The 24,083-nt window shown below is 35.6% G+C and overlaps 2 protein-coding genes across 2 annotated transcripts in view; one reads left to right on the top strand and one right to left on the bottom strand.

The window, feature by feature from the left end:
• Positions 1-15,067, bottom strand: part of LOC149802316 (uncharacterized) — a 59,861-nt gene extending 44,794 nt beyond the window's left edge. Inside the window, exons 1-4 of the mRNA XM_089951532.1 lie at positions 14,936-15,067; positions 6,954-7,554; positions 6,432-6,590; positions 2,098-2,185 (exon numbers count right to left, since the gene is read on the bottom strand). Of these exons, the coding sequence (XP_089807658.1) occupies positions 2,098-2,185; positions 6,432-6,590; positions 6,954-7,540 (834 nt within the window). The 5' untranslated portion in view covers positions 7,541-7,554; positions 14,936-15,067. The remainder of the gene's footprint in view (positions 1-2,097; positions 2,186-6,431; positions 6,591-6,953; positions 7,555-14,935) is intronic.
• On the top strand, positions 10,848-13,560 carry LOC149802317 (zinc finger protein 862-like). The gene is made up of 2 exons (XM_089951501.1): positions 10,848-10,968; positions 12,662-13,560. The coding sequence occupies exons 1-2, from the start codon at positions 10,848-10,850 to the stop codon at positions 13,558-13,560; spliced, it is 1,020 nt and encodes a 339-aa protein (XP_089807627.1).
• Positions 15,068-24,083: the final 9,016 nt, after the last annotated feature.

Here is a 24,083-nt window from a genome sequence, read left to right as displayed (position 1 = left end):
CTGAGTGCTAGAAGCTTCCAACTGAAATCTAAGTTCATCTTCAAGTGAGAGCTCATTATGGTTAATTGTTATTTTCTCATCATGTGCTTCTTCATTTGCAGTATTTGCTGATGGAAATAGCCGCTTCATCAAATCTGTCGCTAATTCAATAGAAGTTTTGGATGGAACATTATCCAAATGGTGCAGAGAAATCATAAGATCATTAAGTTGTTGATTAACTCTACCGTCGATGTAATGATCAATATTTTCTAAAAGAGTATGACTGATCTCTGTTCCTTGTGCAGACAATTTTTCCCTCATGAAGCTAATAGCAACGTAAGCAGTTCTCAGAGCTTTTTTTTCGCTCATAGCATTAAGAGTAACCTCAACCGGTTTCAACGCCAAAACTATGGATTTCAATAATTCTATGTTCACATTAGTTAAGAGATGCTCGGATCTGATTTAACTCAGCACTTCATTGGTGACATCGTATAATTTAATAAAGATTTTTAGCATGGAATTCCATCTAGTTTTGCAGTCGAGGGACAGTTGTTGTTCTTTGTTAAATTTTTCTGAGCTTTTAGCTTTAAACGCATCCAATCATATGGCTGAGCCTTTGAAAAATTTAACGATTTCTCTCAGTGTTTATATTTTCCTTCCACGATTCGCTTTGTATCTCAACTTCTTCAGCACTCAATTCATCGTCGCTTATAACGAAATCATCAGTCTGTCCAGTTTCTTCGCGTGAAAAAAAACTGAAATTCCTTGACCTGGGCAATTTTCTCTGTAAAAAGTTTTTGTAACACCCAAATGCAACCCGTGATCAAGGCAGGCTTGATACAGAGTGGGCGATTTTTCTCCGAACTTGATCATGACACTTGCTCCATCACCAGTAGAGGCAACATTATCCTGTTTGAATGAGACACCAAAAGAATTAAGATGTTCCTTAACAAGCTCATTCATTCTTTCTGCATTACAACTTCCATAAATTCTGACAAGACCAAGACTGACACATTTTGATGAGACCATATGAAGGCTGATGTTGAGAAATCGCCGATTTCCAATACTTGTCCATTCGTCCAACGACATTGAAAATCTCTTTGATTCTGAGAGTTCTTTCTTAATGTCCTGTATGACTTGTTGCTTCACTTTTTCTTCAAAATCGCGAATAAGGGCCATCACCAATCTTTCATCAACAGGTAGCTTCATTACTCTTAATGAAAGCGATTGACGAATAAATTCTGAATGAGTGATTTTCCAAATTGAGAATCCATCAACTGCAGCGAGTTTTGAGACTATTTCTTCCAGTTAAGTTTTGACAACAAAGTTATCCATTGTTCTCATTTTCTTCGGCTCTATTTCAGACTCATCCCTGTTGACATCAATATGATGAATGCTAAGCAGATGTCGATGTATTGTTGAAGTGTTTCCTTGTGGACATGAAATTGTCTGCTTACATTCATTGCAAGCTGCAAAAGTAACCTTTTCGCGCCTGTTAAAATAAGTCCAAACAGCTGTTTTCTTATTTTTTTAACATCGCCACTGCTTTAGAAATAAAAAAATTAACAAACAAAGAGCAGATACAATATGAAAAATCGCTGATAACACGTTTATGTTGTTTGAACTGTTCAAAAATCAGTTTAAAAGAAATCCCTCGGGCGTCAGTTGTGCACCTACTGCCCCTCCGGCACCACTCATCGCCACGCCAAACGCTTGAGAAGTTCAATGGTTGTCTCGCTTGCAGAAGTTGAAAAACTCCTTCTCCCCGTCAGCCACAATCATAATAGTCAGAATTATTATCTTAGAGCCCCCAGCGATGACTGTTGCAAGGCAACGACCGCCCACTGGTCGACCAACACATGGGGAAGCGTAGGCCGTGTAAATCTGTAAAGCCGATCATTCCCACAGTCAATTAATTATCGCAATGGTTTATCCAGTCCGATAATATCAAAAAGCGGAGAATTTTTCTAGGCGTAAGCTTGAAGCTCGTCAAGCCCCTGAAAATGCTCCAAAATTATCGAGCCTCGAGCTCGAGCCTAGGCTCGTCCCAAACTCTACTTTTTGTCTTGTCTTGAACTACATACAGTACTGATCAAATAAAGAAATTTTATTTCATACCTTTGCTCTAGTTACACCGTAAGTTGCTCTAGCTCCAGCCCAACAGAAACAAAATCCTGAGGGTTCAGTCAATGGCTTTGCACCGAATCTGCAATATGGAAGCAGTTCTGTTTAAACAGTACTTCATAAAACAAACTATTTAATAATTTCTTGAACAAATAATTGATTTCAAAGAGATACCTATTCTAAATTAGAGTATGTCATATGTGTTAATTTAAATTGGCAATTCCTTAAATAAATGGAGACCCAAGTGAATCTGCATTCATTTACTTTCTGACATCAGCCAAATACCAATCTTCAATCTTTTTTCCTCAAAGTGATCCCCTATGACCTCCCTCAAAAAATCAAGACAATCAAAGTGGCATTAAAAGTAGCTTAGATTATATGTAACTGTTTGTATCCGAATGCACTAAAATATACAGAATTTTAGTTTTAATTTTAAAGTCTGAATACATCTGTCAAAGTGTTTCTTTGGAACTGGAAAGGTTATTAGAAATAATATGATAAAGCATTTCACTGACCTGCAGTTCTGTAATAGGAACAAATATTTTTGTTTTTGGGGGTATGGGTGAGGTGGTAAAAGAATAACGGGTAAAGGTGCACGATATTACCAGTATACCTTGTCATTCTTTCTGGTGGTATGTACCATGGGACTTTTTCAATGTCCTGGTATGTCAGTAGCTTTCATTAAGGAATGTATGGAAATTTCCAAGGAATCTTGTTAAGAGTTTAATGGTATTAAGTTTGCTTTCATTAAAGTTTTAAAAAATTATCCTTGTTTTTACAAAATGGGTTGTATCTGTCACAAAATAATGGTGAATATAACAAATATAGTATATTCAGGGCCTCAGCTAGGCTTCACATCTGTTGCCAAATGTAAAAGAATGTTAAAAGTGGCACCATGTTTTGCTGGCGAAATTTTTTTATAAAGTAAATTTTTAATTTTTCACTGATAGAAGCAACTTGGGACAGTTAATACCTGTTTTCACTATCTGCAGCAGTCAGTGGATCATGTTGGTGGATGACAAGACGTAATTTGAACATGATTGCAGCTAACTGCAAGCTGTCAGTCAATGTTGAGAATTAAATGTGATTAGTAGGAACTAAGGAACAATGGTGGGGGGGGGGGAGGGGAGGAGGAATATACTACAGTGTTGAACAGGTTGGCAAAAAAGTTTGAATTTGCACTTGGGACTGCTTAGTGTTTTAGGGATTATTTACTTACGTAACATGTTTTTGTGGTCTGAACTGAACTGAGTAACACAGGATGCCACTACAAGGATGCCAGTCATTGACTGTAAATGGTTGCTTATATAAATGACACAAATCTGTATCAAGAATGAAGAATATAGCTAATCTAGCTCTGAAAAACAAAGATTTATATCCAGCTAAATCTGAGGCAGCTACCTGGTTACTTGCTGCCCGTTTCTATTGCAGAATGTGAGAGACAGTTCAGTCATCAGAATCTGATCAAAACAAACTTAAGAAATTCTATGGGTATATCTACTCTGAGGTGCATGAAATGAATCAGCAATCAAAACAAACAACTCCGAGTCAGAATAATGTGTCGGTTTGGTTACCGATTAACACCCGTGTTTTTGATTCGATGTGACCAGTAATCTAATATTGTAAGCCAATCAATTTATCGCTTTCATTTCATATTTGTCCAATAAGCTAAAGATGATAAGATAAATGATAGCAATTATAAGATGTCAGATAATCAGGCTAAGACAGATGAGAACGATAGGAGAGTATATCAGATTGAAGGAGAATGTTCCATGATACAGGCTGAAAGATTTTCTGTGGTTGGCATGTTATTCCGAAATCATGACGTGTCATCTCTGTATAAAGCATAAAAAGCAGAATACTATGACTGAACTTGACACCAATTTTAGAACTAGTACACTGATCTGAACATGCAGCAAACAATGACCATAAGGCTTCTGTTATTGCTGAGTCTATGGTCAGGGAATTTCAGAAAGCATTAAATAAAATTGTCACTGAAGAGAGGTCAGCATTCTAGTTCCTAGAAAGTTGTATTTTTATTACCAAATATGAGAATTGATGAAGTTACATGAGGAGCTCGATTTTCAAAATGTTATGGGGTTTAAAACAGATAAAAATGTTATTGTTCAGACAAGTAACGGCAGATATATTAAATGAAAACTAAGACAGAACACAGGTATATATTCTTATTTTTTGTTAACAGCAAATGTACTTGAAAAGAAAAATGTATGCAAAAATGAAATATTGCTGACCCCACATTTCTAGAAATGGTCTAATTTTTTACACTTGGGAGTGGCAGAGTGGTCTAAAGCGCTCTCTGTTACGGATCACTGCCATCTCACCTCTGTCTGCGTGGGTCCGAGTCTCAGATCTGGCCAATGTGGGTATGTGAGAAAGCTTGCAAGTAGCTTCTCAAGAGTCGGTGGTTCTTTCCGGGGTTTCGGGTATTTCCTCCACCATTAATACTGGCTGCCATGTGTAGCCTATCGTGTGCTGAAAACTGGTGTTAAACCCTACAACAACACTCATGGGGCTAAATGCCCCCCACCCACTGGGTTAATTTATTGTTAGAACACTTTAAATATGATTATAGTTACGATCCTTTAATCACACGTGCCATGTATGCCAACACAGTGGCAGAATGGAATATTGTAAAACACATTCAGGCCAAATCAAAACCTTTAGATAAATTTCAAAACCTTTAGATAAATTTTGGACAACACCCATGCCAAATATAAAACACACAGCAAAAAACAACCATGTTATGTTTTATTTATCTACTAGTACATCTAAATGTGTTAAGCATAATCTTCCTTTTTAAGATTGCAAATCATCCTATGATTTTCAAAAGCTCACTAGTTTTCTATCAGAAAGTCCACAAGATAAGTTTCTCGCAAGATTGCAAATCATCATGAGATTTTCAGGAGATCACTTGTTTACTAGCTGAAAGGACAAAAAATAAGTTTCTCACTTCTTGAGCAAGTGTTTTAAGTTTATTGGCCATCTCTAATAAATATCTTGACCAGGTGTTGCAATCCCACTCAAAGTTTCCCTGCCTATTATATCAAAAGTTTAGTATCAACACTTCCTATCAACAGGCTGTCAGCACGATGTTTTAGTGAAAGCCTAATCATCCCACTTTAGTTACAGCTTTAGATCACAATGTAAACAACGATTATCATTCACATAGCAAATTGATCTAATTAGCCATTTGGAAGTATTTTTGGGAGGGGAAGGGGCTGTGATTTTCTTTTGAGCTGAAATATTTTCTTTTGTCCCAAGATAACTAAAAGTTTTTCCAAATAATAGACTGGATATAATAGTGGGTTTTTTTGGGCTATAAATCAAAGCAAGGTATTTTTCCAGCCATTGACAGTCTGAAATTAAATAAAAAGTGTCAGACTCTTGCCTCAGAACATTGAACTGTTGATCTCTAATTGTAGTATACGGTGGTACACATCAGTTATGTTCAAAAACAATGCAGTATAAGATTTTTCAACATACCTAGTTCTAGTAATAGGTGACATAAATGTTGCAGACTAGCCATCCTACAATAAAACACAAGCACTACAAGTCCTAAGAAGAGGCATGGTAACAGATCTTAGCAGAAGTAAAATAACAATGAGAAATATTTATATATTTGGTCTTGCAAACCAAGTACTGCTGCACATCAAAAACAATGGTTGTACACTTCAGTTCAACCTAATCAGTAGGTAATGCCCACCGTAAAGGGCTACAATATATTAAATATCTATCACATGGAAAATTAATGCCAATGCAAGCTTTGTTTTACATTTCAGATATTATCCAACTTGTTTTGCTGATAAACGTACAAGAATTTTACTATTACATTTTTAGCATAACACTGATAATCTAGTCCTTGCAAAAAGAACCAGGAGCTTAAAATCTCAGCTCCCATTTTCCAATACTATGCAGTGTGCAGATTTTTCAAACCTTTCATAGATGGACTCATGTATCCTGATAGGCATCAAATCAGAACCCACCATGTAATACACACCAATTTTGTTTAATAGTAAATTTCATTTTCATTTGAATTTTGATTTCCTGCAAAGTTTTCATGAACTTCTTTATGACTTATCTTTCAGAAAACTGCTTTAACATGTATCGTCTTGGGACCTCTGATCCTGATATCTACTGCCTCAGATTACCCCATGATACATACCCTCTAAACATTGATTAATTCACAGTTCACTGTGACTGATTTGAAATATTAAGGTCTGTATTTTAAACCTAGTACATCATACACTACCTGTTAGTCGTTAAACTGACTTGTTAATTACATAATAGAAAATCTGACAGACTCTTACCCATCTGAATCAAGAGCAAGATAAAGGTCCGAGTTATAATGATCAAGTACCACCATTGTTTCATCAACATTTGGAGCATCGGGGTCATATTCTATTTCTTCTTGTGGCAAAGGAAGTGGAATGTGCATCTGCAAATGCTGGGCTGGCAGTCCAAGTAAACTGAAGACGAAAAAACCAACAGAAAATGAGGAAAAATATATAAATATTATGTTATGGATTGGTATTAAATATCTTTGTTAACTGAACTGTGTGGTACATGAGGAACCAGACTGTACACATTCAAATACTATATGGTTTAACTGAGTTTTAATAACAATTAACATGGTAAAAACTGAATATGATAATATTGCTTGAAATTCCTGCATGCTCAATTTACAACATTAAAATCAATTAAAACTGAATTAAGTTAAGCAGAGTTGAATTAAATGGATATTAACCCATTTCCCATCAAAATCTAAAGGGTGAACATTTTTTTTTCTCCACTTCCTTATACTGAAAGTGTTAAAAAGCACAGTTCCTCACCTTGGACTCCTCCCCTCATCCAGCTTGCGCTTTCTGTCACTGCTAATATGCTGAGTCAATATAGGCTGAGCAAACCCTTGAGACAAGGAATCTGCCAAGGGTGGTGTAGGTGTATGAGCCACTGTCATTATTGAGGGTGGTGTTGGTGTCCCTAGCAGACCCTGGGCAGATGCTGATACTGGAATCCCTGTCATAGTCATGCCCATGGTTCCCATTGTTCCCATGGCACCTGCCATGCTGGCCATACTGACAGGTGCACCAGATGGAAAGCCTGGCATTCCAGCCAGTCCACCCGGAATCGCTGAAAGTGTTCCTGGAATTCCTGGAACTCCACCTGGAATTCCTCCAGTCATCGACTGTGATAATGCTGCAGCTGAAAAAGTGACCCCTGCTTGTAATGGAGTTCCAGAGAGATGTGGTGGTACCCCTGATGTCTGACCAAGTGTAACAGGCACACCCTGAAGCCCCTGAAGATACTGTTGCCCTGCTGCTGATGGGGGCATCCCTGCCGGAAATCTGAGAGCCACCATATAGGGCTGGTGCATCATCATGGCATTCATGGGGACATATCCTGGATAATGAGCCATTTTAGTTCAGAATTCTGGAATGAAATTAATAACGTACAATAAAAAAGTTCAGCAGAGTGCAACCTGTGAATTGTGCTGCCATTCTCATAATGTAAACAAGTGTAGAGACAATATATCTGAGTGTGACATCTATGAACAGATGCCACATCAGAGTGGAGTATTAATCAAACCAACAGCATCATTCTGGAAGTTAAAGTTTTGTATCTTAAGGTTTTGTAAGGCAACTTTGATCAACAGGGTAGATTAAGAGATTTTTTTTTACATATAGAAAGCTCAAATTAGCAACCTACTTAGAAGATGAGAGGTGCCCAATCTAGAATTGGTGAGCCCCTGGGAGTCAGGCTTTCCAATTTTTGTCAAGACTTCACATTTTTAAATAACTATTTTGCTAATTTATGCCAGGTAAGATGAGCAGAAAGTAAACATGAAGTTTTGTTACAATCAGAGAAAAACCTGGCAGGGTGCTTTTAGATCTTTCATATTTTCATTATCTTTCATACAATCACAACAGTCATGAGAAGAAAAAGTCAGATAAAAAAGCTATATCGTTTATCCTTTGGAGAGGGGTTGTTTATTGACATCATTTTCACCCCATCCCCTTCTCCGACATATTGAAAATACTGTGCACTCAGCAATGTAAAATCTGATTCAGTGCATTATATGAATTATGGATACCTTTTGGGTTGTTCAGACTAATCATCAAGTGAATCTAAATATTATTCTAGGTTTATGTTCAAACTCTGAACGACCAAAAACTATTCAGTACTTTAAATAGAGAAAATGCAAACAAAGCCAGCAGTTGTTAGCTACTAGCTTAGTTAAATCCTGAAATTGTCACAAAAAATTCTCAGAATGAAAAATATATAACAAAAATTAAACAAAAGACCTAGACATAATAACTTGACTAGAGTGTGAAAAATATGATGACAATTCATGCACAAAGATGTGGCTCGTTTAGAGTAGATACACATTCCATTTTAAGTGGGCCACAGGTGGGAATTTGACTCTCCTCAAAGAAATCTGTAAAAAATATAAGTTGAAGTACATGTTGAGGAATGATGACTTACAAAATATTAGGCTCCTAGCTTTCTGAAAAATAAGCGTCACCAATAACTCATGAAAGCATGTAGCTGGGGTCAAATTTCATGTAACTTTTTTTTTTAACATTTCTAACTGTGCTAGACAGCTCAAAATCACAAGTCCTATAGACCTTTTTGTGTAGATCATGGATCTGAAATCATCTTGAAGCTATCTTGCATGGTTTCCACATTATATGGCCACAAAACCACTATCCCAAGCAATTATATTGGAAATTTTGTGTAGATTCTGAATATGCAATTATTCATATGTTAAACCCAGTATGGGACTCTAGGGGGTCGCATCAGATTGCATCATACTTAATTAGTTCATCATCCCTGATAATAAAAGCATCTCTTCTGTTTCATGTTCCTATTCACTTCTCAACTTCTGTTGGTGTTGCTTCAAGGAAAAAATCATGGCAGTCATGGAATCTTGATTTATCTGACTTCATTTGTGAAATTCAGATCGTCATAAGACACATTATTCCATACAGTGTGGGTTCATACTAATTTCTAGTCTTTCTGAAGATCAAAGAGATCTGCTTTTGTGGTGCTCAGGAGCAAATAGGCAAATATTGGATGAGAATTCCAAGTTGTGCATAAAACGCGTGCAACTTTTTAAATGTGTTTAAACTGATCCAAAATAAACTTCTTGACTGCTACTTTGGTTCTTAGCATCAACTATACGAGTAATAGAAATACAACTTAACTCCTTCACCATCTTTATGACATGCCATTAAGTATAGCCTCACTCTTTAATTTAGTACTCAGTTTTTATGAACAAGGATGTGTGACATTGAAACAGTGGTTTTTTATTTGCCCAGATTGTGCTTCTATCTGAAAGTAAAATAAATGTGAATTCTAATGCAACATCAAAGACGAATCATCCTAAATTACTGAATACAGGAAATGATTTGAAAACATGTTTTAAATGTCTTTTTTTATAGACTTGTACAAATGTATGAATACAATAACATTTAGTTAAAAGGTATTATAAAAAAAGTTTCCATGTTTTACACTTCTACCAAGTCCCACTTGACAAAATCAAAACTTGGAAATTTTGGAGTTCAGAGGTTATTTTTAGAATTGCATTTATGGACAGTTTTTGTTTTAAGATCTTAGGGTTTCACAGAGGAAAAAGAAAAAAAAAAATGTAATAATGAGATCATGATAAATCCCAAAACGTTAATATTAACCACTGAAAATGCATTTTCCAATATACCATGAGTGTGGCTACAGTAGTACTGTATTCCATTGAATGACAGTAATAATTCTTTACATCCACAATCAATTACGCTGAGGATCAACTGGCCACATGCCATACTGCCTCTGAAGCAAAATGATTATACTAGTTAAGGCACTGTCTTAGTTTCTATTTAAACAACAAAATGTCACCAAATAGAAAACTTGTTGGTCTGTCTAGTATTCTGATAACAGGGATCATCCTGGGCTTCGGCAATGTCACAAACTGCGATTTTTTCCCCCTTATTGGCGACAAAATATACCATTTGGCTATTTTTTTGCCAACAGTCTTTTTGGTTGTTTACTTTGTACATACAATCATGGATTTGGAGTGGAGAACTTCAAAGGAACAAAATAAGGAAGCCACAAACTTGGCTACACAATGCACTGGAATCTAATTGTTACATAAACAACTCCTTTGTTCATACTGACAAACCCACATTTACAGCGCACTGTTACATCACAATCCACTTATGTTGACATCTGGCTCGAGTGATACACTCAATCATGCTACCAGACTAAACCTACAATCGACTGACCTCTGAAGACACGAACAAAACTGCTACAATTAATTGAATGGCAAATCCTTCTGTTGTTTTTTTAAAAATATTATACCAATAAAATAACTCTGCTGAAACTTCTGAGAAAACTGATTACTTTTGAAGAACCAATTGCTGTGTATAAATACAAAGCAAATGAACAGATCTCAATCACAATTATATACTGTTGACAGTGCAACATTATCATGAGTTAGACGTTGCATGTTCATCATCTCATCATAAAAGTTAAAAAAATTAACAGCATTTGGATTTAGTACAAATTCATCAGACAACACAGTCATTGAACCTGATATTAAACCTGGCAATTCAACATCATCTACATGTAGTGATGGTAGTAATGCTTCAAGTGCAACACCACATCATGATGGGTCAAAAGTTCCAGAAAATTTCTTGATAGCTGGAAACTTGGGCATACGTGACTGAGATATGATACAAATTTCAAAGGAGATGTTCTGTGATAAATATATCAAGGCACAAGTTGTCAATTCATTTACAACTGGCTGTAATATTTTGAAGGAGTGTGTCACTGAACATGAATCTAGGCGAGGTAAGTAATATATGTTAATTTTGCTCATTGATCTTTTCCTTTTGCCATCAATCCCGTGTTACAATTGCAGAGACTTAAACTACTCAACAAAAAATAGCCAAGCAAACAAGTTGTACATTACTGAAGATATTTCATTTTTCAGAATACAGGAGTGAAAGAATTAAATTAACTTACAGCATGGTGTATGAATTCCTAGTTCCTAAAAGTCCTATCAATTCCACTAGTGCAAGAAATCTGAATATGTTCCAACGAACAAAAAATGCCCCTTCAGTGTTAAAGTTTCAAATGCATATAAATAATTAATTTCCAAAGAATTCAAATAGTCATTGAATAAATTTAGTTAATACCATACAGTACAGTTATTCTAGTGTGTCATGCAAAAAATTAATCCGAAAACAGGCAGATTGGGACCTGCCAGCAAAGTTTTTTTTGCAGCATATTTAAGCACCATTTTCATCAAATATTCTCCAATTTTTCCAATACATGTGACATTTTCAAAAACGACACGCTGTTTCTCCCTGTGGAGTGCCTTATTTGCCCCCCACCAACGTATCCCCATTTCATATTCTATACAATAGCTGAAGGTTAGACTTAAGCCCATGTGACATAATTCAAAGAAACCGCCTATTCTACAGTGAGTGAAAGCACTTGCAATTGATTGACAAATAAACCAAGCCCTTTTTTGTTATATCTAAAAATTCCTAAAATGTGTGTGAATTTATGCTTATATATATGGTACATTAATGCCAGGTGTTGACTTGTGTAAGTTTCAGTGGTGGGAATGGAGATCCTATTTTGCTTGTCAAGAAAATTCTACAGCATTCAGTGATCATTCTTGGGATTTAGGAAGCAATTCACTATAAGCAAAGCATGTAAAACACAGCAAAAATAAATTTCAGAAACTCTTGGTTGACAGAGATGTACTTTGTGAAGCTATCCATGGGGCGGGGGACATTTAATTACTGAATGCATGAAATTGACAGTCGCATTATATGTCACTTATCTTACATTGCAAAGTACGATCATAGGTTTTTATAATTAACATGTCATTAACCTAAGTTCCTTACAAAACTATTATTTGGAAAATAATATACACAATATAGATTTGCTTAATATCCAATGTTTCTATTTAAAAAATGAGTGAGATACTGTAGATGTCAGGAAAGTAGATATTTTACATTTGATAATACATTTTTTTTCAGGTGACAACAGTCATTCCTATGCACTAACGGTGATGCAGAATGCAAAGATCATGGAAGTAACGAAGATCGCTGCTATTAGAAAAAGTAAACATGCCATTATAAGTGCCATGAGGAACATTTTCTTTGTGGCTTACTGCAACCTGGCTAATACAATTGTTCCAAAGCTGCACCAGTTGTGTATCACACAGGTACTGAGAATATTATATTATAGCTTGTTAACTGTAATATATTATGGATTTAAATGACAGTAACATGGGGAAAAACATGTACAACCATAAAATATTATTGTGATGTTACACCTGTAGTACACTTTGATTGCTGCATTAATAACAACCTTTTGCTATATATATATATATATATATATATATATATATATATATATATATATATATATATATATATATATGTACATATATATATAACATAAAACATGTATAATTATAAATTAGATAATTTATGGCATAAAAAATTAATGATTATTTCCATTTCAGGGCGCCACCCATCTCAGACCTTAAAGTGGATATGCACACATTGTTACGACAGGCACAAAAGCACCAGTGAGTTTCAGCAGTTGTTGGCCTCTGTAATAGTTGACAAGATGGTTACAGAGGTCAAGGAATCTCGTGTTTACAAAATCATGCTTGATGAGAGCACAGATGTTTCAGTACATCAGAATTTAATTGTTTATGTTATGTACTTAACTAGTATGGTTGGCAGTGTTGAACCAGTTACACAATTTCTAGGTATTTGTCAGCTTCAAACTGCAAATCCAGAATCTATATATTCAGAGTTGTTCGGTTTAATTAAATCATTTAGTTTTAGTCTGGACAATCTGATTGGTGTATCAACCTATGTTGCTGCAGTCATGCTGGGTTGCAAGAGTGGTGTTGTTACCAGACTGAAGGAGGCTACTAAAGGTTTGCTTGCAAGTCAATGCATTGCACAAAGGTTAGCTCTTGGTACAGGTGCTGCAGCTGACGAGGTTAGATACATGGTCAAGTTTCAAGATATACTGAATAATATGGACAAGTATTTTGCATATTCCCCCCTTAATATGTGTAGGCTTGAGGTTATTCAGTCAGTGTTGGAGGCTTTTCGCACTCACTTGCATCAGGTATTCCACACAAGGTGGCTTAGTTTTGAAGGTAGTGTACAGGCAGTTGTTGATAATTTTCAGGCCCTAGTTAGTGTCTTCTTGGAAGACAAGTCTGCAAAGGCTCTTGCACTGTATAAGCCCATTACTTGTTTCAAATTTGTTTATACAGCAAATTATATGGCTGACATTCTGAAGCCTTTGGCAGTTCTGTGTCAAGCTTATCAGAGATCCAATATTGACTTTACCGAGGTTAATCCCCTTTTCACTCCACTGTTGAGGTTCTTGAAAGTCTGAGGTCCGAGTCTGGTAGTAATACTTCTAGGATTCTTTCTGACAGGACCAAGTTTAGATTTATCAGGTTTGTGTACTTTTGAGTACAAAAGCTATACAATTAGCGATGGTGCTAAGCAAAGGTCGGAGGCTGCATTGTCGTGTGCCAAAATTGTAGATACTGTTATAGACAATGTAAAGGCAAGGTTCAAGGAGGAGGGGGATTCAATAGTTTTAAGTGCTTTAACAAAGTTGTGTGATCACTATTTGTATGGCTCACAGTTCCATTCTTTCAGAGGTTTCAGGTATTGTTTCCGATTACTTGTCTACTTGTGGGTTAGGTAATCAGTCAGAGGTTAGTCAGGAGTCTGCTGGCTTTGTGGCTTATGCCAGGGTTCAAGTTCTCAGGAATGGTAAGGTGTATAGAGGTGTTAAGGACTTGATTCTCTTGGCAGTGAGATCCAGGGCAACATATCCTTGCGCATCTGTGGCTGCTGAGAGACTACTGGTGTCACCTGTCAGCACTGTAGAATGTGAACGTGGATTCAGTAAGATGAACCTCATAAAAATTGACATCAGAAATAAACTCGGCATCTCAACTCATGAGAAGCATGTACAGATACGAAGAATTAGACTTTGAAACTGCATTCAACAAATGGGCAGCCCTAAAATCATGACGGATCATGTGACACTCTACAACATTTTAATAGCGCAAAACAATCTTGTAATGATTTATTTTTTTAATAATAAAGCTGTATTGCTTGTTGTTAATAAAATAATAACTATCCCATCTGTTGCAAGTTTCATGGCTTATTACATTAATAGACTTTTCATTGCATATTACATTACCAGACTTGGGGAAAATATTCACTACTTGTTCTGGCGACATTTTTTTAACATTGGCGACAAAATATTGTTGGCGATTTTTTGGGCGACAACTTTTTAAAAACCAGGACCATTCCTGGATAAGCTCATTTAACGTCATGTGGCAAAAAAATTGTACACTGATAAATTCGTTACGATAAACCTTAAAAAATAATTTCATGTCTGACACTGCAAAGCCAGATACAACATTATCCTGTGGCATCCAAGCGAAATGGCCTTACGACTTGTACCTATACATACTCCAAACAGTACTCACGGATACTCTAAATACAAGACAGAGTACGTACATCAAACTGTACAACTGCTTGGCATGGCTTGGACAACCTTACATCAAATTTAAAAAGAAAACAAAATCATGTACACGTTTCTGACCAGACTTATGCGGGTGTCCAAGAAATAGTGCAAAGAACACCGTGACCTTCACCCCTCTTTTCCCCCCAAAAGGCAACCGTGTAGAGGGTCTGCCCTGAAATCTGGATCTGAATGAAATTTTCATACAGTTCTTTGCTTGTACCTAATTTGATTTGACGATCAAATATGATGTATGGTGTTTTCAGAGATAGAAGCAGAACTTTTCATCTTTTCCTCAACATGGCGTCGCACGCGTACAAACCGGAAGATAAATTATCAATCGGAGCGATCTCAGCCTTTTCTGTCAGGTCAAATACAACTTTAAGAATGCTCTGATTGGATTGTATCACACTGACTACGTTCAAACTGGAACATTGGTTTGAGACAATCGAATCCGGAATAAAAACTTTTATTGTATCGAGTTTTATATTATTGAAACATTTACAGTATCTTAATTAAAATTGACCCTAAAATACGTGAGATGTTAAAAATTAAAGATTCGGAATTGAACTGAAACTCACTGCTCTAACCAAACCAAAAGGACATTCTTACTTTCGGTGTCGATCAATTATCTATTAACTAATTGCCATTGAATTATAGCATAGGGAGAGATTCCAATGGAATGCTAACCATCTCAGTCGCTAGTAATTAGATACATATGTTATATTAGTAGAACAATTCACTGATAAATTCAAATTACTGCTATTTCGTGTTCGTATATATTATATACCATATTACGGAAACGTTCCCCTTACTAGTGCATCAAAGCAAGTAAAAAGATTCAATATCACATAAACACCCTTCGTTGCAGCATAAAAAGCATAAAACCCCACATCCTCCTTGACCTTACCAGTAAAACACTGAAACACAAACTTTACTGTTAAAATCGAATAAATAGTATAATACACATGTGTCCTGCTCAACTACTAAGCATTAAAGGGGTGATCACAGTGGGGGATATGGAAAAAGTTGTGTTGTGCCTGCGAGTGTGGGTGCGTGCTTGCGTGTGTGTGTGTGTGTTTCACTGGGCATCATGCCTCAGACATGTATCATCATGTTTCACCCAGTCACATTATCCTGACACCAGGCCGACAAGTCTTAACACTAACCTCTGAATGCTGAGTGCCAAGTGAAGCAGCTGCTAGTGCCAATTTTGTCTTTGGTATGATTCGAACACGCGGCCTGCCACATCCGAGGCGGACACTCTAACTACTTAGGCGGCAGGAGCGATTTATCATCAAAGTGAAACATATTAAACAGGTGAGTGTTTTCAAAGTAAAGATAACTGATTCAACAGTCTCTTTTTGTTTATTTGCTTGTGCAGTAGAAAGTACGGATTCGTGATAATCCTTCACAAAACATGATACATGTATACTTAATTATCCTAAATCTATATTACAATATTTCGATATTTATCAGCTTCAAAGAAAAATGCTGAAACATCCCGTAAAATAAGAATGAGTCAGTACTTTATGTAACATAAAGTGCAATTCATGAGACAATTAGCTATATATTCACGAATTTATAATATATTTGTTTTTATAGTTTCGTCCCTTAAAATCAGCAGGAGCGTATAGTAGTGAGTATGACGTCCATAGCTGTAATGACAATTTATCATATAGTCGATACACTTTGCCTATAGTGTGTGCAGTTTAATATTTTTGATATTATGACATGTGAACATGTCACTTTATGTGATTCGGATTGGTCCAAATAAATCCATGAAATTATTGTCCAGTATGGTCTAATCTGTTTTAATATTGCCAATTTACCCCCACAAGGGTTTGTTATGTCATATATAAAATATCATAACATGAAAAATGGCAAAACCCCCAAGACAAGATCAATAACAACAAGCAAAACTACGGGTATTGCTCAGATGATAGCGAGGGTGGAGGATGGGATGGAGGGGCGATATATCGGTAGCATGAAATCCACCCTATATACAAGCTTGGTTTAAATGTGAACTTACTGAAGTAACTAAACTCACCTTTGTTCACAGAAGAATGTAGACATAAACCGGTCTCCCCAACTGACAGAACTTTATCCAACCACAACATATTTACGCGGTAAAATATGTGATGTCTGACTCAAAATGAGATTTGTTTTCGTCTTCTGTACAATCTAATGTTCCAAATCAAATACTGCAAATATCCGGTCACAAATACAATACAGTAAATATGTGTATTTCTGCATCCAGTAATCTTCTTTTCACCATAATATTGCAACAATGTAATGTTTAGTTATGTTGTAGAATTTCAACGTAAACACTGGCACTGTATTGTGTAGGCCACCTCAAACCGGTATCAAACAATGTGACAATACGCGCATTTGACATTTGACATTTTGTGTTGACAAATGTTTGTCTTTTGTAAAATGTTCTGTTTATTTGGATGGACGCTTATTCTTTGAGTTATAGTTAGCAAAAATGTATAATATACTTTTACTTTTTCAGCTTTACGTACAACAAACGAAACGACTGTCAGAATGAACGAAATTATTCATTCTTCTTTCTATCTAAATAATTTCTACTGAAATAAAACAATGTAATAAAAATAATCTCAAATTGGTAATGATTTAAAATTAAATTTTATGAAACTCGTTAAATAATGTCCAGCTTTTGGGAGCCATGGTTTGCAAAAGCTGACATTATTCAACTCGTTTCATGCATTAAATATTAAATCGTTACCCATTTGAGATCCTCTATACAGACAGTATCATTTACATACGGCAACGTATAACATCGGTGCAAGTTTCATTAGTTGAATCGCTAGTTTATGTTTCTCTGGCGATTGCTTAGTTGAGGAAGTAAAATGAATATAGTTATCTTAAAATATTGTATATATTCATGCATTCCATAAACTGTTGTATTTATATGCAGCATACCAACTGCTTCCAGGTGCCATTTGCAAATAAGCAACAAATGATAATTGTCCGTGCCGTATCAGATACGGAGGATCATATTTGAGGTTTTGTTTCAAATGATATTTCCGCAACTCGTCTAATTCTGTTTTTGGCAAACATTGGCGTGCAAGAGATTGAAATTGTTTTATGAGATTCTTATGTGCCTTTTAAACTTAATACAAGTTTAATATTATATTTATTGCAAAACTATAAGAAAATATTGTTTCTATACTAAGGCAGTATTGGGTAGAAGAATGTTTCAAATGATATTTGTGCAAGTCGTCTAATTCTGTTTTTTGGCAAACATCGGCGTGCAAGAGATTGAAGTTGTTTTATGATATTCTTATTGCCATTTGAAATTAGTACAAGTTGAATATTATATTTATTGAACAACTGTAATAAAATATTGTTTCTATACCAAAGAAGAATGACTTTGATGTTCATTCGGCAATCGAAACTTTCTCATCCTTTTCCACCGAAAGCAATAAAAATAACCGCGGATGTAAACAATGACCATTTTGGACTGTCCGCATGCCCTTATTGTTACGGTGTCATAAATAGCTTCATAACGACACGGTGAATATGTGATTTGGATGTGACGTGAATTAGATTTTTAACGTAGCTTTAACAATTTTCCAGTCATATCGCTACGATGTCTGCAATGTGGCAGTTTATAGTGATGTCTAGCACTGGGGCATCATGCCGCAGACATGTAGCATGATGTCCCACCCAGTCACATTATCCTGACACCAGGCCGACCAGTCCTAACACTAACCTCTTAATGCTGAGCGCCAAGCGAAGCAGCTGTTAGTACCATTTTTGTAAGTCTTTGGTATGACTCGGCCGGGGATCGAACCCACGACCTCCCGCATCCGAGGCGGACGCTCTAACCACTAGGCCACCGGAGCGGTTCGGTGAATATGTCATTTCTTCGCTAACCGCAACACAGACAATTGAGACTGAATGATTACTGCAATTTGTTCATTACAATATTGCAAGAATAGCATTACAAATTAAAAATGGTGCTTCTTTGATTGTTGAAATGTCGTCAAGTATTATTTTCATGACCTATCACGTTATAAGGCTCTGTTGTTCTTTATATATATAGCCGGATTTTCGTCTACTGAATCTTGCCATTTGGGAAATATCACTATGATTAACTCCGAGTCTCTTTCAGGCTCGAAGTTATTTGAATCACATCGGAAAGAGACGAGGAATTTCCAAAGGGTTAATTCTGATGTCGCGAATATTAAAATTTTGCCTTGCATAACATAATAACGTGATTATAAGTGTGAATCGTTAAAAAAAATCAGATTATTTTATCAACCGAAATTATGCAAAATGGATGTCATCATTTATTTTATACTTATGGAACACTACAAGTGGAATATGAAAAGGTCATTAATATGAAAAGGTCATTAATATGAAAAGGTCATTAATAGAGCTAAAAATATACCTGATGACCCCAGAAAATGAATTAACAAAACAAAATCGTTTTTATACTAGTCATCATTCCGGTTACATTTTTTTTGGAAAAGGATTACTGGGTAAAGAGTGAAGGGAAGTTCATAGGTTACAAATACCATTAGATTTTCAGTCGACCGTGCACATGTTGTACATCAGATTTATTTTAATTACTTTTATTCGACGCCGTCACGGTGATTCATTTCACCTTTTTTTTTTTTTTTACAGGAAAGAGAAAACAAGCATGGCTCATTTAATTTCTAAATTATAAAGTTAAAATCAATAGGACATTTCTTTATCAGATATGTTAAGCTTGCCATATTATATATGTAGATTAATTATTTAAAAATATTGTTATACATACATAATAATATTGGAAATCAACCTATCCACATTATTTTTAAATCAATTTTATGTATGAATAGGTAAATAGATGTTTCTAGAGACGGCAGCTTTTCAGAATTCTTTTACGCAATCTTGGTGACCCACTGGTCGGTATATCCAAGGTATCACGAATGACTTTTTTATATATACTATATTATGTTGCTCGTGACCAATATGGACAAATATCACGTACACCTAATTCTATATACATAGCGGTTTGCTTCACCATACCAAGAATTATACATCCAAGAAACTTGAACCATAGAGATACCGACCTCAGAGATACCTGTCACAAGAACGTCGTGACAAGAAATATGGCAGGGAATTTATTGCTGAAAACAATTAAGTAGCCACCTTGTCTTACTATTATTTTGTTGGGTTAAATCCACTCATTTGAGAGATGGAATACATAATTCATAATAGAACTCATTTTCTCTCCTAAAAAATGATACGATTGTGAAAAATATGCCATATTTTGACATTAACACGCCGAAGATGCACTTTTTTCCATGGTTTGCCACTCAGAGCCTCCATTTAAAATTTTATTTTTCTCAAATAGTTTCTGTAAATAATTTATATACGGACAAGGAGTATAATTTAGCTGACAACACATCGTATTAAGAATGGGCTGAATCTTTTCCTGTTACTTGTTATCAAAAAAGCACATGTCACTGATTAATACTTATTTGTTATGGTTTAAAAGACAAATCAAATATTGAAAATAGCACATGTCACTGATTAATACTTTTTACTCTACACTTTTACGGTCAAGGTTTACCTTTTTGAAGCACACAGCAGGTTAATTGTGGTGTCCTAAATACAGTCTGTATCATAAAGTTTTTGCTGAGATAGTTTTAGTACTATGGCTTGCTACACTATTCTGCAGAACTGAAGTATCTTTCTTAAAGTGCCACGGACAGAAAGAAGGCTATTGATGGTGTTAGGATTTTATAGTTTGACTTATTGTTGCTGTTGTGACAATTCTTCTCTGCTTTTATATCGTTATTGTTGTTTTATTGTTGTGCAAATACGCTTTGCATGCTATAATCATGTGCACTCTTGGCCATTGTTTATTACAATAACCGTTGTAAAACAATGTGGGCCATAGAGACAGATAAATAGATAGTTTCCGAACTCCTTCACAGTATTGAAAGTTACAACTCAGAAACGGCTTCGTGAGTACAATAATACCACTGAAGGTGACCTTTATTCCAGTATTTATCCAACTTTGCACGTTGAACATGCCCTTTATTTCGTTATTTATCCAACTTTTCTGGTTGAACGTGCCTTTTTTCCATTATTTATCCAAATATGCAGGCTGAACGTGTTTTTATTCCAGTATTTACCCATATTTGCAGGCTGAACGTGCCTTTGTTCCAGTATTTACCCAAATTTGCACGTTGAACATGCCCTTTATTTCGTTATTTATCCATCTTTTCTGGTTGAACGTGCCTTTATTCCATTATTTACCCAAATTTGCAGGCTGAACGTGCTCTTATTACAGTATTTACCCAAAGTTGCAGGTTGAACGTGCCCTTTTTGCCATTATTTATCCGCCAGACATTTTATTCTGGAAAAATGTTCATATCTTCCACGAGTGCTGTATAAAGAAATAAGACACAACTTCTGATATAAAATATGGTATATATTTCATATCTTCCACGAGTGCTGTATAAAGAAATAAGACACAACTTCTGATATAAAATATGGTATATATTTGACAGTTTCACAGAGAAAAATAAAGTAAATTAGTGTCATTTCCAGGCTATCATTTATTTCATGGTAATGTAAGTGGTACTGAGATTTTCGTTGTCAGGAATGTATCTTGTCTCCTACGGCTCTGAATTGAAATGAGTGTCCATATGCTTCAGAGATTTAAGAACCAATATTAACTTCCATTGAGGACAATGGAAAATTTATGGTCAATGGTTATGAGGAACACTTTTGTACTATTAATATTTCTGTATCGAACAATCATAATCGAAATGAAAAAAAAAAACAAGACCCAACGAACAATGCAACTGTGTCCTTGGGAAGCATACCTTTGGCTCTTTGTTATCGCTGGAATATTATAAGGAACTCAAAGGCACAAAAAAGTTAATAATTTCCAATTCATGTTTTTGAATTATTTATTCTCCTTATTGTAACTACTTCATTTAAGTTTAAATTACTGGTGATCTGAAATATTATATATCAAACGCCTGAAACAATATTACACAGTGCACGACCCCCCCCCCATCTCTCTCTCTCTCTCACACACACACACACACACATAAGGACAAACTAAATTCTGAGTGCAAAGGCAATAATGCCAAGAATTATGCATAAGTCATTAAAACGTTTTTATTCTTTTTATGTCGGGAGAGAGAACTAATTTACTTCCGTTCTGAGTTAAACACTAATAATAACATTATAAACGGGTTCTGGCTACGTAGATTGCATGGAGTCAAGCGCTCATATGAAGAGAAGAGCAGATATTCGTGTCCAACAACGATACCGTTATCCATCATGCTGAACGCACGTAATTTCCTCCGTCACTAATGTGTACTACAATATCATTGTAATTGAAATTTGCTGCAGGCATCGAGAAGAAATCATGTTATCATCCGTCATTAATAATCCAGCGTTCATAGTTAACCGTTCTCTGAGATCCCCACATTTGCCCCTACCCCCGTATCTCGCGTCAACTTATCGTTTAGAGTTATTAAAGTGATGGAATACATTTTCAAAGAATAGCAGCTGTATAGTAGCCAGTCGGAAGCGCGACACGTGTTGTCGAGTGCAATATGTCATAACGCACAAGATATACCCCCTGTCGTGCTAGGAGACTATCTGCGCTGGAACAAACATGTCATAAAAATCAAACGTTTTATCGAGTAAATGATTTTCATCAAACACTTCTTAAGTGTGAAAAGTATCATAACAAGCAAGCAAATGTACCATCCAAGTAACTCCACTTTTATCACAAGAAAAATGACTTTCTTCGTAGAAATACATCCTTACCTCTTACATTTGAGGTCCTTCATATAGAATGCTCCAACATCAAAAATAAAGTATACACGTTGTTCTTCAAAGAAATGTTGATGAAAGTGAATGTCAACATGTATAATTTCACCAATACTCCACCAAACAATAATTTCACCAAATATTGGTCTATAAATAAAACAAGTCTTAAAGTACACAGTTTTCTGTCTCGGAGATTTTGAATTCTGTTTAATGATAACTACTTATCGGACGTTTCATCAGTCCATACTCCACACATTTTCTCCTTTTCTGCTTTTTTCTATCGGATCTTCCTGCCTCTGGATTTTTTTGTCTTGTATGCCGCTTTTTCAGTTTTGTCTAGATATTTTTCTTGCTTTGAAGGTTTAACGTTTAACTGTAGATTGTCCGTCATTTAAATGGCAGCCTGAAGAGAATACAGTCCAAATTTTTGAGGCAGATAGTAAGTTCACTGGACTTAACGATGAATTATATGCTTTACAGGCAAGTAAGCAAAGATGATACTCTGTCACGAATCTGTGATTCAGTCTTGTAAACTCTTTGTTTAATCATGGTTATAGTTGATTTGATGGGACCAAAGCAACCTATATCAATGGGTTGAAAAGATATGAGAAGTATGAGTAGGTAAAATAAATATAATGCTATGCTCTTCGATCCAGTCAGTAAGAACAATGAAAACGTGGCTTCTGTGGCCAGCATAGATGACAGTAGTTTCCTTATTGCTCTATCTATCCATCTATCTGATTCTGTAGATAGTTCATAAATACATATCCATTAGATCAGCGCTTGATGATTTACCATCCATAAACTCCTCAAACATCGTCTCTCCATGACAACAAAAACAAAATTGCCTACTCATGGAAGTTGTAAATCTTTTGAGATTTATTTTTAAAGCCATTCGCATCCATTATTCTATCAAGTTCACTGAAATAATTGGTTTTTGAAACGCTTGGCGTTTTTGTTGCACTAGACTTTACGGCTTCACTACATTTAATTCATGTCACATGCCCATGAATTTATAAATCCACTTAAGGCTGAAAGGGGCATTACAAGAAGGCGTTCCTAAGTAGACAGCATAGTCAGAAGCCTGGAAAGTTACTGCTGTACCATTAGCCCACCTCAGCAAGATCATTAATGTGTGCAAACTGCCCCTAAACTACTTCTGGGACGAATTATGTTACATCTAAAAAGAATATGTTGTCCATCTCATCGTTAACTGTTGTGACTGGTAAACGATGTCTTTATACGTCGGAATGTTTTGTTATTTACTAAAACTACGCTTTTCTAGAGATTTATTTTCTTTATCATGCAGAGTTATACTCCTTTAAATGTAATCTTAAATACGGGCTCAGTTTATTTCCTCACAAAATGCTATACATAAAAATAACAGAAAAATATCAGCACCTTAATTCATGCGTGCAGAAGTAAAAACTAGAATAAAATGTAAAATCCACCAGATGTCTTGTATGATAGAAGACTCATATTTCATAAAGGAAACTTTTAATGATTTCTATTTGAGTATACATAATATGTTACGAAATTTCATTCTGTTTGAC

Source organism: Sinohyriopsis cumingii, chromosome 3 (genome assembly GCF_028554795.1).
Source record: "Sinohyriopsis cumingii isolate HCF-2022 chromosome 3, ASM2855479v2, whole genome shotgun sequence".
In the NCBI taxonomy this organism is placed as follows: Eukaryota; Metazoa; Mollusca; class Bivalvia; order Unionida; family Unionidae; genus Sinohyriopsis; species Sinohyriopsis cumingii.
The sequence above is the reverse complement of the archived record's forward strand: the minus strand, read 5'-3'. Positions and strand labels throughout refer to the sequence as shown.